Here is an 18,529-nt window from a genome sequence, read left to right on the forward strand (position 1 = left end):
GATTACTGCAACACATATACTGGACTGGCACCCCCTGTATGCAAATCTATTTCATGAGTATTCACTATGACAATTGTAAAAACCCAACTTGTAGGTATGCCTCCAGGAGAGGTTTAGGAAGCACTACTCTAAAGCAGGGGTTCTCAACCCAGTCATGACAGTAAATGTGAATCTAGCTCATGCATATTCACTAAGAATATCCTGAAAACCTGACTGGCAAAATGTGTCTCAAGAACTGGGTTGAGAACCCTTGTTCTAGAATAGTGGTTCACAGACCTGTCCTGGACGATCCCAGCCACTCTAATGTTCACGATATATACTCTGCCTCCATTGTGTACAGTAGAGAATGGCACAGGGACAAATTTTTCCCTATCCCCGCAGGAACTCATTTTCTCATTCGGTCCCCCTGAGTTCTTTTCCTGTCCCTGCCCCATTTCTGCAAACTCATAAGTGTTTGAGGCTTGTGTGGTTACAGGAATGGGACAGGGACAGTGACATAATGCAAGGGGATGGGGAAATTTAGGTCCTGACAACTGCTCTCTGGCAGGAGTTCTTAACCCAGTTCTCAGAACACACCAACCAGTTAGGTTTTCAGGATCCCCACAATAAATATGCATAAGATAAATTTGCATACACTGGAGGCACTGCATGCAAATTTGTGTTGTGCATATGCATTGTGGATACCTTGAAAACTAGTCTGGCTTGTTGTGTCCTGAGGACAGGGTTGAGAACCCATGCTCTAGAGCAATGCTTCCTAAACTTCTCATGGATGCATAGCAAGTTAGGTTTTTACGATTGCCATAGTCAATATTCATCAGATAGATGTGCATACAGTGGGTGTTTAGTCCAGTATATGCAGTGGCGTAGTAAGGTTGAGGGCCGCCCGGGGCAGTGGCGTCCCTCCCTCACCCTGTATCCCCTTTGACGTCGCTTCCTGGTGCGAGTCCCAGAAGTGACAGAGCACCAAAAGGTATGGGGGAAGGCAAGGGTTGTGTGTGGCAAAAAGGAGTGAGCGGGCGGGCAGGGGGAGTTAGCGAGCAGGGAGGGAGCAGAGAGGAGGGGTGCTCCCCCTAAGAAGACCACACTCCCCTTACTATGCCACTGAGTATATGCAGTGTAGTAATCATGACAACCTGCCTGGCTAGGTGTGCCTCCAGGTTGAGAAGCACTGTCACTTCAGCCTGATCAACTCCATCAGAATGATTCAGTGCCAGAGGCTGCTCTCAGAATCCATTATAGGATGAACAGAAATCCATTGCAGGTTCCTTACACAGAGACTGCAGCCAGTCATGTTAAAGTTCTTCTCAATGTGACAGCTTAGCTGGGATTTTACTGACACAGCAGAACCTTTCAAGATCTAATCCATAGACCAGTATTAATGCTATAAACCAACATTTTTAAATTTTGAATTATCTCCTAAATCTAATGCCATTTGGTCCCATCTAATTCTTAGTTGTGTAATGATCTTATTTTTGTGCATGAGAACATAGGACTCTGATCCTATGACCCATGCCCTTGCCTTAAAAGTCAGAAACTCTGTTCCCAGGACTACACATCAAATGTATTATAGATGAGATAATGAATTCAGTTTTGATTATTTTCCTCTAGGAACTGCACCCAGAGTATCTATTATATCAGGATGCCAAAATGGATTTCAGGTTCTTTATTTTCTAGAGCTATAGAAAAAGACAAAAACCTCTACAAAGAACTCTCTGAGCTGGAGTGTAGCTCAATCGCTGGATGGGATTGCCTAGATCGCCCTAACCTTTGCTTTGTTTATTAAAATCCTGGACTTGGTGATAGGAATTACATAATAGATATAAATCTGGGTGCTGCAGTGCTAGCACCTACCTACCAAGATTACTATCAAAAGTACCACCTAGATTGATGCTTTGCAGGCTGGAGAGACAGGGTAAGGGTACTTCAGACAGAAGAGAAACTGATGCAGAAAGATAGAGGAAGTGGAGCATCAGACCTCTAAAAGGTCAATGCATAGAAATGTGATTGCGTGTCAGATACTGAGAGAGGCAGTAAGCCTCAGATCTATGGACATACATGCATACACTCACTTGAAGAGATGCACAACTCAGGAATAGGTGATTTTTCAGGCACATTCACAAATCCAAGCACAGCTTTATGCAAGCATGCAGATATATACATATGTAGATTTACCCTGAAGCAGCATTATGCATACATTTCCTTGCACCACCTACACACAAATACAGTATATATATATATATATATATATACAGTATATGTATGCCTCTGTTTATGCAGACATCCTCACAAGACATGCATGTGCATGACAGGCTGACAGAGTGTTGGTGGGATGGAAGGACACATGAAGCAGTGCCTGCAGTCTTGTTTCTATTATTGGGCGTTGCTATGGACACCACTGCAGAGAGTAGGTGGGCTGTGGGGGCTGCAGATTCCATTTCATTTATTTCCTTTTATAACTCATAGAAAGATAGGAAAGGGAGAGATGAAGCCTCTAGTAGGAAAACTGCATAAGCAGCAGCTCTGACTGCTAAGAAATCTTCACCAGTACATCTACTCCAACTCTCTCTGCTCACCTCTCCCCCTACTTCCTTCATCAATAGTAGATTCTTCCAACTCACCTTGAATAGGAAGACTGTAGACACAGGATGAATTCAGGTCCGTTTTCACCTCCCTCATTACAATATGAGGTTACATGTGTGCATTTAATCTTTCAGTGCTGATCACTTTCACTTATATGTAATGGAACCATAAATCAGTGATTGAGTCATTCAGAAAGGAAAATATAAAACCAGCTACAACAGTTCTTTGACGAGCAGTTTTATGGTAATTTTCTATTTAGAAAGCATAATTTTGATGGTAGTGGTGTTTGATACCAAGGCAAGAGCAGTTATCCATACCAAAATGACATTAATAGGATGGGTGCATGAACAAGGACATAGAAAGGGTGTGTATTTATGGCCCACCAATGTGAAAAGGATTGTTATAAATGTGTTGCTGCCATGGTAGAAGTTGATATACATGAACAAATGACAGGGAAAACGGAGCCATAGTGAACCTATGGCCTTGGCCCTAAGTATCACACGTGCAAGGGTACTACACCACTTGTAATGATCTGGGACAGGAAGCACACTTGGTTTTGCAATCCATACAGGGGGGGGTGGTGGATTAAGGAGGGCGTGGTCTAGTGGTTAGAACTACAGTACTGCCTCAGTACCCTGAGTTCAAAACCTGCACTGCTCCTTGTGACCCTGGGCATGTCACTTAATTCTCCACTGCCCCAGGTACATCAGATCAGTGCTTCTCAACTTCTTCAAGCCAAGTACCCCCTAAGCCTAACAAATACAGAGTACTCCTGCCCAAGCTCTGCCCCTGCCCCCACCCCCATAATAATAGTACTAATTGTAACGCAATTTCTTCCATCTATTTTTCATATACACAGAAAATGCTAATTATCATTTATATTCCGGGGGGGGGGGGGGGTTCAAAGAGGTCAAGGCAGATGACTTTTAAAATATGCAATCAGTAACAACTATAAAAAAATAGACAAATATAGAGCAAAATATAGACAGCAGATATAAATTCACAAAACTAACACATTTTGATCACTTAACTGAAAATAAAATTATTTTTCCTACCTTTGTTGTCTGGTGATTTCATGAGTCTCTGGTTGTATTTCCAATATTTATTTATTTCTGCCTCCTGCATGCTTCCTCTCTTCCGGACCCCATTCCCTTCCCCAACCAACATCTATCTATCTCTATCTCTCTTGAGAGATTCAGGCATCTCTCCCACCCCCTCTACTGCCACATCCAACATTTCACCCTCTCTCATCCCCTGGATCATGTACAGCATTTTTCACCACTGCCCAACAGCCTCATGCCCATTTCTCCTTCCATCACCCCTCTCCAGCACAATGCCACATTTCTCCCTCTATCATTTTGTCCACCACCATATCCAAAATTTCTCCCTCTTCTTCTATTCCTCATGCATCTCTACCTCACTCCTCTCTATACCATTTTCCTTTCCCCATATGCACCATCTCTCACTCACACTCTCATGCCTAATTCTCCTTTTCTATTCCCTCCTTCCTATGCCCCAAGTTAGTGCCCCTTTACTCCCTTCCTTCTGTGTTGAGTTCATGCCCCCTCCCCCCCAAAGCCGACCCGTCCACAGAAGCCACAGGCGCTGCCGGGGATCCCTGTCTGCCTCCCTCCCTTCTGCACCACCCCACAGCAAACCTTGCCACTTCGCCAGAGCCGACACGTTCCATCCCCCCACAGCAACTCTGTGCAGGGATGGGCCACAGTGCGTGCAGAGACTCGCACGTGGCTGGCTCACAAACCTCCCCCCTCCCTGACACCAATTCTGACATCAGAGAGAAGGTTCTGGGCCAGCCAGGCAGCAATTATGGCCTGTGGCCCATTACTGTGCGGAGTTTCTGCTGGGAGGAATGGAGCATGTCAGCTCTGGCGAGGTGGCAGGGTCGGCTTCAGGGGTGGGGGGTGGTGCAGCAGGCAGGAAAGGATCCCCAGCAGCAATGGATTCAGTGGGAGGCAGGGAGGGATCCCTGGTGGTAGTCAGGCCACATATGTACCGTGTGTTGAGTAACACTGCATTAGACAGACAGTGAGTCTACTGTGACAGATAGGGAAAATGCTCGAGTACCTGATTTGTAACCAATTCTGAGCTCCTTTGGGAGGATGGGATAAAAAAATAAAAAAAATAATCAAATATTCCTCATAGACCCTATCTTCTTCCTGCCCCACCCTCAGGACTTCCTTCTGCTGCAGGAGAAAATTAATGCACTGCTTTTCTTCGAGACTGCTTGCTTCTGCTTCCTCCCTCCTTGACTCACTATGAAGTTTTACGCTGTGTATGGCAGCAGGTCCTATTAAGACTACAGACCTGAACAACTCGGCCTCTTTGTGAGTGTGTGAAAAATGTTATTAGCACCAGCTTTTTATGATTACCCAAATTGTGCAAGAATAGCATGAGGAAGTAGCACTGGGATATTTCCCATTTTGTATTTAGTTATAAAGCCAATTAAGAACAAATAGTGATTATAGGTTATTCTTTCTAAAATAGGGTAAAGGAGCCCAGACACTGCAGGCATTATGCCAGCCTGATGCACAATCCATAATTTTTAAAAAAGCAGATTGATGTTACTAAATATGAGGACAATATGCTCAGAAAAATTACAATCGAGAGTACACTTTTCAAATTATCGATTTATTTTCCATATGTAAACCTCATTTCATTGTAATATCATTGTCCTACTAATAGTATAAGCTGATTAGTGCTTGAAAACAATCACCAGAGGTTCCTGTCTCATAGAACCTAGCTTTTGCACACCATAAGTTTGACAAAAATGTTACTTGTTCATCATACCCAAAAAAGCCTGGAAATTCTTTAAAATTAGCCAAATACATCCAAGCCAGTTAAGTAATGAAAAAATCTTCTACCTCCAAGCAAAATAGCCTCTGCACTCATGGACTACAGTTCATGAAAACTGAAACTAAAAGCTGACTTTGTGCCATACTCAGTGATGCTAATTCCAAGGAGCTTATATTAAAATTTTAAATTCCTGCTTTAGTATCAAAAAAACATTTATTTGGAGAATCTTAATTACCATATAAACTAGGATGCAAGATCAAAACTTTATTACTTACAAAGACATTACAAAAAAGTGCACATAGTGCCCCCCCCCAACCCAAAGGATAACCTTACAATTCTTTGTGTAGTCAGGACAGGGGTGAGACTGCACTAGAGTTTGTAGCAGCCATTTGAGAGCAGAGATAGCAAGGGCAAGAGTGACTGGATACTCCTGTTGCATCTGCCCTGACTATACCCCTAGAACACAAGAGACTGTAGGACAAACTCAGATGAGACCTATGAATTTGGTGAGGCACTCAGGAGGCATTGTGAAGAGAGCAACTTCTATTCAGGGGATGGGGGGGAGATAAAATGGCACAAAGCCAAAATTTTTGGCTTTCACTAATGACAGGCAGTTATTTTCAGCTGAAACTAAAAACACCGCCATGAATTAAAATAACCTTTTAGTCAAACCAAAACTAGGCCCAAAAAATGACTAGATCAATTTCAGTGCCTTAACTGAAGCCAAAATTCAGTTGGCCTCTACTTGGCTGATAGGTTGACATGGCTGATTCAGTTGATTGGGTTGATTTGGTTCACTCAGCTGGGATGACATCTGACAGTTCACTTGGCTGACTGGGTTGACCAGGCTGCCGGCTGAGTGGCTTGACTTGACTAGGTTGACTTAGCTAATTGGCTGGCTAGGTTCACTCAGATGACTTAGTTGATTTGGCTGACTTGGCCAAGTGGAATGACTCGGTTGATTTGGCTGAGTGGAATGACTTGGCTGAGAGGCTTGAACTCACTGGGTTGATTCAGCTGATTTGGATGATTAGGCAGATTGGTTTGACCTGAGCTGACATGGCTGACTGGGTTGATTAGGCTGACTTATGTTGACTGGACTAACTCAGCTGACTGGGTTGACTGCATTGACTGGGAAAATTGGGATGACTGCACTAACTAGGTGACTGAGTTGACTGAGTGGGTTTACTGTACAGACTCAGCTGACTGGGTTACCTCAATTCACTCGACTAGGCTTAGTTCACTTAGCTTACTGAGTTGATTGGTTTGACTTGGTTTACTGGGCTGAGTCAGCTGATTTGGCTGTCTAGGTTCACTTGGATAACTGGGTTTACCTGAGTGACTTGGCTAACCCTTGAGTGGGTTGACTCATCTGACAGGATTGATTTTGCCAACTGGTGATTTGGTTGACTTAGCTGACTCAGCTAGCTAGATTAATTGGACTGATTGGGTTGACTCAGCTGACTTGGTTACCTTGGCTGACTGGGTTGAATCAGCTGATTCAGCTCACTTGGACGACTGGCGGACTCAGGCTGATTGTGTTGACTGGGTTGACTCGGGATGATTTAGCTGACTAGGTTGAATTGGCTTGACTGCATTGATAGGGATAATTGGGTGGATTGTGCTGACAGGATGTATTGACTCAGCTCACTAGCTTGACTCAGCTGATTCAGATAACTGCACTGATTAGGTGACTGGGTTGACAGGGCTGACTGGGTTCACTTGGATGATTGAATTGATTGGAATAATTGAGCAGATTGTGCTGACTAGGCTGACAGGATACACTGACTCATCTCATTGGCTTGACTCAGCTAATTCAGCTGACTGCACTGATTAGGTGCGTGGGTTGACTCAGCTGACTTGGATGACTGCACTGATTGGGATAATTGGATGGACTGTGCTGACAGGTTGCACTGACTCAGCTCACTAGCTTGACTCAGCTGATTGCACAGACTCAGCTGACTGGGTTCACTTGGATGACTTAATTGACTGGGCTGAATCAGGTGAATGGGTTTATTGTATAAACTCAGCTGACTGGGTTACCTCAATTCACTCAACTGACAAGGCTGACTCACTTCACTTGGCTGAGTTGACTCAATTGTTTGGTTTAACTCCATTTATTGGGCTGAGTTGGTTGATTTGGCTATCCAACTTCACTTGGATGACTGGGTTTATTCAAGTTACTTAGCTAACCCAGATGACTGAGTTGACTTGTCTGACTAGGCTAAATGGGTTGTCTAGGTTGATTCAGCTGACTGGGTTGACTCAGCTGACTGGGTTGACTCAGCTGACTAGATTGATTGGGCTGACTGGATTGGCTCAATTGCCTTAGTTAACTAGGTTGACTCAGCTGATTCAGTTTACTTGGATGACTGGGATAACTAGATTGACTTGGCTAACTCAGACTGGTTGTGTTGACTCAGGATGATTAAAAAAAGGGGTCTCCCACATTCAAATCTTCCATGGAGAGGTAAAGGAATTGAATGATTTCCAATGTTTCTGCCTAAAGTTCCTCCTCTGTTTCTAACTTAAATAACATGATCTCAGCCAGGTGGGATTTTATTCTTCCATGAGGTAGTATTGGATCTGAGAATACACTACTCAAATCCTCTTGATCAGAAAATATGACTGGTTCACAGAAAGAATACCAGGAGTGTTCGGTTTCAGATTGCTGCAATAACAGCAAAAACAATGGAGATGTTTGGATCTCTGTACTTCAGTGGGAGTTGAATAAGAGCCTCAAGACACCAATGATCTCTTATATTTCATGAACCATACTCCCCTGATACACTGGAGATGGATACCAGTTCAGCAAAAAAACAAAATCTATGGCCCTTTGAGGGGTTGTTGATGTCTCATGTAGGCAGTATGTATGTTTTAAAGCTTGGTTGAAAAGTTTTGCTTTCAGTCATTACATTACAATATATACAAACTTTTTTCTTTCATTCAAACATATATACAGAAAGGCTTGGTTTCTTAAGGCCCTTCATGGACCTCATTCCAGCTTACCCTATTTGTTTTAAATGTACTACTTTGTTCCGCTCTCAAAAAATAAAAAAAGTAGGCAACATGCTACAATCTATTTATATTTTGTTTCAGTTTGCTGAAGACCATATGGCTCTTCATCATATTGCCGATGAGCTTTCGCCTCCAAGCTTTGGAGTTTTAACCTCTTTAGCTACTAATTGAAAAGGTACAAACTAAATCCAAATAATTTCTCTGCATTCAGCTTTCTCAGCTCTTTCCACAGTTTTTCTCTCATCTCATTCTTTCAACTCTACCATCATGCCTCTCTGCTCTTTCAGCTTCTTCCTCTCCACAATCCCTCTGTTCTTTCTCTGCTCCCACTATCTTTCCTGCTCTATCTCATTTCCACACCCACACCAGAAATGTTCTTGCACAGGATGGGCACAGCTTCTTCACCTACATATAGGGCTGGATACTAGGCAGGAAATCCCAGTGCCATGGTGACCTAATGCCCAGGATTTCCTGAAAGAACCATATAAAACAATCTAAAGCTTGCCCCTTCAAGGCATTTGTAAAATAGCACAATCAGTAATATTGATATAACGATCAGTTTTTTTAAACATTTCCCTTCAATATACCAGCTTGTCAGTGTCCCTTCAATCTTTCTTTTCTGATATTGCAAACTCTGCAAAAAAGAATGCTTAGTCTTCCCTGGAAGTAAACGGCAATGTGTATATGATTGGTTTTTATTTGTTGAGGAAACACCAGCACTGGGATGTGTCTTTGTCATCATGCATCAAAATCCTTTAACACGCAAGCAGTGCCCTTAGCACTAACAAACAGCAATGCAAAGCAAAGTCTGCAATCTTGGTATCCAGGTAAACAAGGCATGAACCCAGAAGGCTTTTCAATCCCGGTTAACTGGCATGCAATCAGCTGGCAAAAAAAAAAAAAAGAATAATCATTGACACTCCTGACTCAACATCCCACCTCCCGCCTTCCAGCCCCAGCAGAGCCTTTCCTCTGCCACATTTACAACGTTGCCTCTGCTGACCAGCTGCTACAGGTAAGAGATACCGGCTCTACAGAGTGAGGGGGAGGAAGGTGGACCAAAATTGTGGAGGGGGAGGAAATGACATGGATGCTGGAGGAGTGTATGGCGCAGTGGTTGGAAGTGGATGAGTGTGTGGCGCAGTGGTTGGAGCTACAGCCTCAGCACCCTGGGGTTGTGGATTCAAACCCCACGCTGCTCCTTATGACCATGGGCAAAGTCCTCTATAGCTCCAGGTACATTACATAGATTGTGAGCCCACCAGGACAGACAGGGAAAATGCTTGAGTACCTGATTATAAAAACCTAATAAACTTGAAACTTGCTGGACCTGCAGGGTAAAGGGGAGGGGAGATGGATGGATGGATGCTAGACATATAAATAGTGGGGAGGGGGGGGCAAGAGAAGGAGAGAGAGAAAGTGACCGAGACCAGAAAGGAAGGTGGGGAGCGAGGAAGAGATGGGATATAGTATTAGTTAGGCCTATTTTTAATGGTAACTCTCAAGCAAACAAAAACTACATTTATCTGGCATCTACTAATCCCCATGGATGCCGTTTAACTGAATCTACTGTACATTTATTCTGGGCAGATGCCACCAATTTTAAAAAAATGCTTTCTTCTACCTAGTAAGATTTCTCCAGTATCACCATGTAAAACCATTACCTATAAATAATGTTAAAATAATATGGAAGTGACAACAGCACATGGACTTTGCCTTAGTGTTTCAAGGACAACACAAATGCTACATGTCTGTCTGGGACAGTTCAGTGACCAGAAGCACCAGGCCTTGAGTCAATAAAACCATGTAGATAGATGCTAGGATGTTATATAAACAGGAATCAACAAGAAGAGGTTTATTGTTGGAACCCTTCAATTCCCTGAAAGAGTTGCTAACTAAAACATACCAGCAGTAAACCAAATGAAACAAAAAAGGCAAAATAAAAGAAATGGCAGAAACTAGTTGCCTTGGCAACATCTTGCATTTCAGTCTCTCTCATGGTGTTGCCCTCATATTTACATATCAAAGCCCCTGAGACCAGAGTAGAAAATAGAATGGGAACCCTGACTCCTCCTCTCCCCCTCCCCCCGAGATAACTAGCACACATACAAACAAGCAATAGCTACCACATTCTCAAAACATTGCATCCCCGGTTAATACCACTCCTCCAAGCTCTGAAAACCCTCATCCTTCTGTTAGACAATTCCATGAAGCTACACTGCAAGGATGGGCAGGAGCAAGGGTTCTTCTGGCATAGTGGCAACACAAGATGGGTTTTGTACTGACATTGTCATAGCTTGGCTAATCTTTAAGTCAATGGTTCTCAATCCAGTCCTACTACCATTATCTACTTAAGATATTTATTTTCTTTACATTCAATCTCTTCTTTTTAAAACTGCACAGCTCCTGGGGAGATGTTGAACATCGAAGGGTCAAACCTCTGGCCTCGGAACGGAGAACCTTCAGAGTCCCAGCCTTTCTTCAGCATATCATGAACTTTCTTCAAACAAAACCAAAAGACAACAGTTAAACCATCTTGAGTTATAGAACTAGGCTAAGAGCCATATCCCAAATTCAGACACTTGATATCTACATTGATGTTTGTACTTTATAAATGGTTGCTTCTGGGTAGGATTCAGATAGAAATACCCTACTATACAAATAATGAGATCCATGTATACAATTGTTAGTGTACCTTAGACCTATCTTGCAGCAGCCCTTACTATTCAGTACTTTGTTTTACTTTTATACACTGATAACTATCTACATTTGAATATCTTTGATCTAAAGAAGGATTATCTTTGAAAGCTAATCTAACCATACTCCAGTTAGTCCAATAAAAAAAGGTATCACCTGATTTCTTTTGGGGGGTTTTTTTTTTTTTAAATTTCTACATATAGAGTGGACTAAAACGGCTGCTATACCATTTCTCTTAAGTAGCTCTTGAAACTCAAAATCATGATCAATCTCTTGCTCTTCTTCAAAGTTACTAAGCTGCTAGCCCATATCCTATTTTTTTCTTGTTTAACTGCTGTCAGTATGCAAATCAGCCTTATTACCTAATATTATAGATTTCAAATCTAATCTACCATTTTTGGGTCACTCTATGCCTAAGTTTAATGTGACTTAAAATAGAAAAGAATGATATAATTTGTATAGTGGAGTGAATAGAATAGGATAAATGCTATGATGAAAAACATGTTAGATAAAGGTATCAATACTGGAAGATATGAAACAGTCATGAGATATAAAATGCAGTAGATTAAGGTACAGTCAATTGAATAGGTACAAGAGGATGGTTTATGGTATCCGGGGTAAGGAAGAGTATTGTTAAGGTTGTTGTGGTAGACCATAGTACTTAGTTGTCAACAGAGTGTATGCTTTCAAAGAGGAGTGACTTTAGTTTCTTTTGAAATTTGAGGTAGTCTGGTTTTGTCTTGATGAACATTGGGAGATTATTCATCTACCTTGGCAGAAAGATTTGGGACAGAGTTAAATATACGCTTGTATTTGATGCCTTTGGGAGAGGGGAGGATCAGAAGCAAGACTTGAGGTTCCAGATCAATGAAGACCATGAGTTGATAAGATTTATAAGTGATTCAGTGGAGTTCACATATAGGATATGAAGCATTATACATGATAAAGGTTATGTGCATGTTGATAGGTAACCACTGGAGACTACTGTAGTAAGGTGAGACGCTATCAATATTTTTGTTTGAATATTAATATTACTGGTGTTTTGCATCAGTTAAAGCTTGCGCATGAGGTTAAAGTTTATGCTAGCATAGAGAGAATTGGAGTAGTCCAATTGGGAAGTCACAAGAGTTTGTCAATATGGCAAAATGGCGATTGTGGAAGAATGGTCTGATAAGACTTAGCTGTCTCACGCTATAGGTTTTTGGTCCATAGATTAGAAGATTTGGGGTTCATATGACAGGGTGGAGTATGACCCTCAAGACTTTATAAGTTTTGTCAACATCTAGGATAGTTCCAGAGGGTAGTGAGATGATTGTTGGAGCAGTTTGGGAGAAGCTGAAACCATAGTCCTTTTTTTGTGGGGGGGGGAGGGGTTGTATTTAGCATGAGTGAATGTTGACCATGATAATATTTTGTTTATGCTATCAGAAATTTTTTGGGAGGCATCATTTGAGTCATATTTGATCGAGGTAAGGAGGATGTTGTTAGCACAGGAAAGTAGACTTTCATTATTATTGAAATTGATGTGATCTAGAGAGCTCATAAAGAGATTGTATAGTACTGGAGAAAATGGTAATCCTTGAGGGATACCACAGAATGCTTGCCAGTTTTTGGAGAAAGCTTCATCCGTCCAAACAATACAATTCCTATTCTGTAAGAAGTCTTTGAACTAATTTAGAAGTGTGTTCACAATGCCTATTTCATTTAATTTGCTTAGAAGTAGGTTGTGATTGACTGAGTTGAAAGCGGCCGATATATCAAATTAGAGTAGCATAGCCTAGTGTCTCAAGCTTAAGTTTTGTTTGATTTTGGTGGTTAGGGTTAATAGAAGGAGTTCTGTACTATGTTGTGGGATAAATTCAAATTGTGAGGAATGGAGGAAGGAATATTTTTCTATGTAGATGGGATGTTTGCAGACATGTACTTCTAGAAGTTTAGTTAGTAAAGGGATGCCGGCAATGGGTCTATAATTTGAAGAATCAGAAAAATCTGAGTTTAAGGTCTTATGAATAGGGGTAAGAGCAACGTGACCCATTTGTGGTGGTAACTGCCCATGTTGTAGCAGGTTATTTAGAAGATCTATCACCCAGGTTATAATGTGATCTGGGGCTTCTGCTAGTAGGTGATTTGGGCATTTATCAAGTATGCTGCTGCATGTAAACAGTTTTTTCAGAAGTGAGGCTTTGTCAAAGGTTGTTAAGTGGAGTGAACAAGTTCCAAATTTGGTTGGCTGTACAGAGATTAGCTGTCTGCAGGTGTAGTTTATGTGTTGGTGTTAATAGTGCTAGCTTCTTTCTCAGTGTCTGTTTGTACATTTTATATCTTGTTTAAGAAGAAGTCTGCAAGGGTCTGAGCTTTTGTTTGGGAGTTGATGTCAAACAGACCAAGTTTAGGAGGTGTGAAATAAATTTTTATCAATTTATTTTTCTATTTTGCAAGAGTAGTAGATTTTTTGGCTTCAGCAACGTTTAATTTGTATTTGTTGATTGCAGCCCTCCAGATAGCTTTTTATTCTGGATGGTTACTTTTTTGCCATTGTCTCTCAAGCGTGCAACAGGTTGTTTTTCAGTTTTTAGGGTTTCGGTAAACCAAGGTGAGGATGTTGCAGGTCTGGCAGGTGAACTATTGAGTCTAGTTTGTTCCATTATGTTATTCCCGTTAGAATTGACGTGGGGTTGTATGAAGTTGTATTTGACAGTTTGTATACCTTGTTCCAGAATTGATTAGCATCTAGCCTGCTTCTTGTTAAAGTTCATTTGATAGGCCCCTTGGTGGTTGTGCTTCCTATGTAAAGAGAAAGGAGATTGGGACTTATATATAGCCTTTTTTTTGTTGTTGTTGTTGTTTTACAACCACACTCAAGGCAGTTTACATAATGGTCCGACCAGGGGACAGCTGTCCATCTGGTGGTGGTGGTGAGGATTGGATGTTAGAAGACACATCCTAAATATTATTTCATGTGTGGGACCAGATGATTTTAAGTCTAGTTGGCTGTCAGTGAGGAATTTTTTGAAATTAAGGATGTTTGCATTGTCTAGACTCTAGAGCTTCTAGTGGTATATTTAAGTATAACACTATTACTTTTGTGTATTGGCAAGTGAGGTTTGAAATTATATGTGACCATGGTCTTGGGGGGGGATATATTCCATTTATGTCTTATCTTCTAACTTGTAGGTTATATATTCTAATTCTGGTAGGATAAAGGAATCTGATTTTGGAAAAGCTGCTATAGACAAGAGCAAGACCACCTCCCTGCTTGTTAGATCTAGGAAGGTGTATGAATAATACTGTACCTGGTGAACAGAAATGGGGTAATTCTGGGCAGGTTGTGCCTTTAAGCCAGGGTTCTGTGAATAAGGTAAGACCTATATCATTTGACTTAATCAGTTAATTTATTATTAGTAGTTTGTTGGCTACTGACCAGGCATTGATGTACATGGAAGGCATATGGGTGGTTGTTCTTTCTTTTGCTTATTGGCATGTAATGCATATTGTAGATTGAAGTGAATTCTAGTAGTTGGGTGTTTGGGTTTCTTTTTGTTTATAGAGTGGTTGCTGAAGCTCATGGGGATTGTTACTGTGTTGTGATTCTTGTTGTGTGGTGTGATTTGAAGTTATAGTATGTTGTGTGCCATGTTGGAAGAGACATGTTGGTGGTTGGGTAGTCCTACAGTAGGCTTAAGAGGCCCAGGCAGAATACAAGTAGTGAATGGATCCACTTCATGGTGGGTTTGGTGTGTGACATCAGTTCAACTAAGGAGGGGCAAATTCTATAACAGCGTCCCGATGGTAGGCATCCTACCGGTGTCTAAGCAGCCACTCGGGACGCATATTTAAAAAAATTAACAAACCCCGAGCCAGGCAGCCTACATTGTAGGTGTTTTCACAAGCCACCTAAGCTCACCAAAGACTAGGCGTGTTTGTGGTTTTGCCAGGAAGTGGCCTTAGAGGAGCTTAGGCGGCATTAGGTGTCTTGCTAGGGCTGCGGTAGGCGCCTGAAATGTAGGCCAGCATAAGATGTGGACGCTAAATTGATTGTGGCAAGGAAATCTCCCTGCAGCGATCAGTTTAATGGCCGTGGCAGGGAATCCATCCCCCAGCGAAGTCAGCTAAGAGGAGGGATGCCTGGTCCCTCCTGCTAGAACCACCAAAGCCCACCCACTCGTCCTCCCCGTGGCAGGAGAAGTGCCAATTCCTACTTCCGCCATCCCCTGAAGATCACTGGCAGGAGTGATGCCCAGTCCTTCCCACCAGATCAACAAGAGGAGGAATGCCCAGTCCCTCCTGCAGAAACCCTACTGAAAACTTGCCCCCTCCCCCCAGTACCTTTTTCTTGTAGGCCCGCCTCCACCTTCCCTGGTGCATCCTGGAGGGACCTGGCCAATTGGCATCTTAGGCCACTCCCAGTCCGGCAGGAGGGAGTGGGCATCTCTCCTGCCGGCCGACTTCGTGGCTGGGGGGTTGCTGCCGTGGCTGCTGAGCTGATCGCAACAGGGAGATGGATGCAGGTTAGCGATTCTATATAGGATGCCCCTGTGCGATTCTCAAAAGCTGCTTAGGCAACTGCTGAGACTGGGCGTCCTATACAGAATGCAGCCCATAGGGTCTATGTTTGAAGCAGAAGAGTATGCAAGAGATTTAAGATCTACTGCTCATCTTTAGGATGTGCGATTGTCCGCAGCTACTTCCACCAGAAATTGTAAGGCTGGTAATGCTAAAACTTATAGCTTTTCTAGTATGGGGGACAGGGGCTTGTCCTCTTAAGTCACCATCAGTAAATACAGCAAATACAGTAAATACAGCACCATCAGTAAATATAGCACTTATTCTCCCACTGCTGCCGCATACTATCTAATGTCACCAATTTGCATAACATTGGTTTATTGCACTGGTAGTAAATAATTTTTTTTCATGTGTGCATTAGAATACTGTGTGCTGAAGCTTCACATACAATTCTAACGCACCACTTCCATACTGAGGTGTTTGTCTCATCCAAGGTATTATTTCCATTTTGCAGCAAACTCTCCCAACTATATGCATTTAAGTAAACACACTCATGGCTTCTGTACAATGGTTTCCATCACATCACCCAGAACAGCAGGTGGTGCTGCAGGGCAGGAGCAATGTGCACTGACAGAGCTGTATATGTGAATATTGGTACTGGTACAGGAGTAGGAGGTACAGTGCAAGAATAAGGTACATGGTGTGAAAGTAACAGCACTGGTCAGAACTGAACTGCACTGGCTCATAGCAGGTTATCTTTAGGCAATGAAAGATTGCTAGCCTTACCAACAAAATAAAATTGTGATACCATCCCCCCCTTAAGAAATGATTATGTCAGAAAGAATGAAGGAAAAGCTAATTCCTCTCCAAAAGTCTAATTTTTACCTAACCAGGTTGCTGTATTGGAAAAAATGCTCAGCAATTAGCATTGTACAAACAATTCAGCCTCCACTGTCTAATTAGCAGCAAATGAATTGGAGAAGCTGCCAATGTGGCCAGACACTTGCCAGGCCTGCCACTGCTTGTCTTCAGGAGGCCGCTGGCACCATTTGCCAGTCTTAAGCACATATGCACTTAACACCAGCTGCAGGTAAAGAAACAGAATGATTAGGATATTATAAATTGTTCCAGTTCAAGGGTGCTCTTCTCATTTACCATACAGAAGGCTATATAACTATTGGACCAACATTTCATATCCTACACACAGCATAAAAATTTCACCCAAAAAGCAGCACTCTTGGAGGGTAAGAATAGGCATGGTAAGGTCTACATGTTAGTTGGACTCTGAACTGTTTATTACACTATAAATCTAAAGCATCCAATATATAAAACGTGAAGCATTTAGAACATACTACATGATGGTTTTGAGGATAGCCAGACAGACTGGATTAAGGAGAAAGATCACACATGATGGCGCCAAAGGACAGCAGAATGCTGAAGAAGTGAGTAAAGAGAATAGCTTGACAAATAAGAACAAAAAATGAAAATGTCTCAGTGTGTGAGAATGGCAATCCACACAATCATTCCCAGAATGCACAGCAAGAAAATGATAGAAGAATCCAGGATACAGTTATTTGACATTTCTGTAATACACTTCTCCCTCCGTATTCACGGTTTCAGCAATCGTGATTTTGATTATTCACGGTTTTTAGCTTGCTGGCTCCTCCCCCCAAGGAACAGGCCAGGTCTACCACCATGTTATTCGCGTTTTTTAATAGAAAACAGCCAACAACATATGAAAAAGATATTCGCGATTTTTCTGTATTTACAGGTTGTTAATCCCCTATCACAGCGAATACGGAGGGAGAAATGTAGTTACGTGTGTGTGTACGTGTGTGTGTGTGTACGTGTGTGTGTGTGTGTGTGTAGTGGATTTCAGCAATTGAACAGGAACGGGTGCTGCATGGTAAGAATGAGATGTATTGCCAAAGCTGGGGGGAGGGTCTCAGCTTTTGGAATCTTCATCTTATTCTCCACATGATCCTAACATAGAGAATATCCTAGATCAGGGGTGTCCAATGTCGGTCCTCGAGGGCTGCAGTCCAGTCGGATTTTCAGGATTTCCCCAATGAATATACATGAGGTCTATTTGCATGCACTGCTTTCATTGTATGCTAATAGATCTCATGCATATTCATTGGGGAAATCCTGAAAACCCGACTGGATTGCGGCCCTCGAGGACCGACATTGGACACCCCTGTCCTAGATGAATGATTTTGAGAGGACTTTTAATTTATTAGCGCCTCTCACACAAAAAATGATTACATATAAAAAAAAGCACTTTGGTTTACACAAGATCACTGTGTTCTCAAATGTGAGTGAAGGAAATGGAAAGAAAGAAACTCAGATGTAGATAAATTAAGTTGGAGATTGAAGATAAAGGAATACAACCAGGAATTAAATAAAATGAGAAGAATTTACTTTGGAAATAAAATAAATAATTCAAAAGATCAATCTAAGGCCCTATTTAAATTGTGGAATTCCCTGACAAGTAAGGTAGATATGACTAGCAACAACTTAAGACCTACAGTGGATAATTTGGCACAGTTCTTTAATGATAAGATTACAATTATTCGCTCCTCATTTGCACATCTGATTATTTCTGCCTTTGGTTCCCAACTATATAAACTTTCTTTCCCTTCAATTAAGGGAATAAAGGCATTAGGTTATGTTTTTTGCTCCTTTGTATACATATTTACTTCTATTTGGAACGAACTACCAGTTGAGATCAGATCTACTTTTTCTCTATGTCTTTACAAAATATCTAAAGACTTTTCTCTTTCAGTCAGGAGTTAGCTGTATTGTGATGTGCATAAGAGAGAAAGAAAGTCAAGATAGCTCTGTTGGCACTTTTCCATACTAACCATTCTATTGAGAGTTGGATTATGTCCATGTGTTAACCTATGTAACATATTTT

General features: G+C 41.8%; 1 protein-coding gene across 3 annotated transcripts in view; it reads right to left on the reverse strand.

Annotated features, from left to right (window-relative positions):
• Nucleotides 1-9,089: 9,089 nt before the first annotated feature.
• NUDCD3 (NudC domain containing 3) overlaps nucleotides 9,090-18,529 on the reverse strand; it is an 84,604-nt gene continuing 75,164 nt past the window's right edge. The window contains exons 7-8 of one of the 3 annotated variants that reach the window (XM_033947858.1): nucleotides 10,786-10,912; nucleotides 9,090-9,297 (exon numbers count right to left, since the gene is read on the reverse strand). In XM_033947858.1, coding sequence (XP_033803749.1) covers nucleotides 10,802-10,912 — 111 coding nt within the window. In that variant the 3' untranslated portion in view covers nucleotides 9,090-9,297; nucleotides 10,786-10,801. Of the gene's footprint in view, nucleotides 9,298-10,785; nucleotides 10,913-16,505; nucleotides 16,697-18,529 lie in introns of those variants that run through there. The other 2 variants (XM_033947856.1, XM_033947855.1) reach the window with 2 other exon arrangements.

Source organism: Geotrypetes seraphini, chromosome 6 (genome assembly GCF_902459505.1).
Source record: "Geotrypetes seraphini chromosome 6, aGeoSer1.1, whole genome shotgun sequence".
Classification (NCBI taxonomy): Eukaryota; Metazoa; Chordata; class Amphibia; order Gymnophiona; family Dermophiidae; genus Geotrypetes; species Geotrypetes seraphini.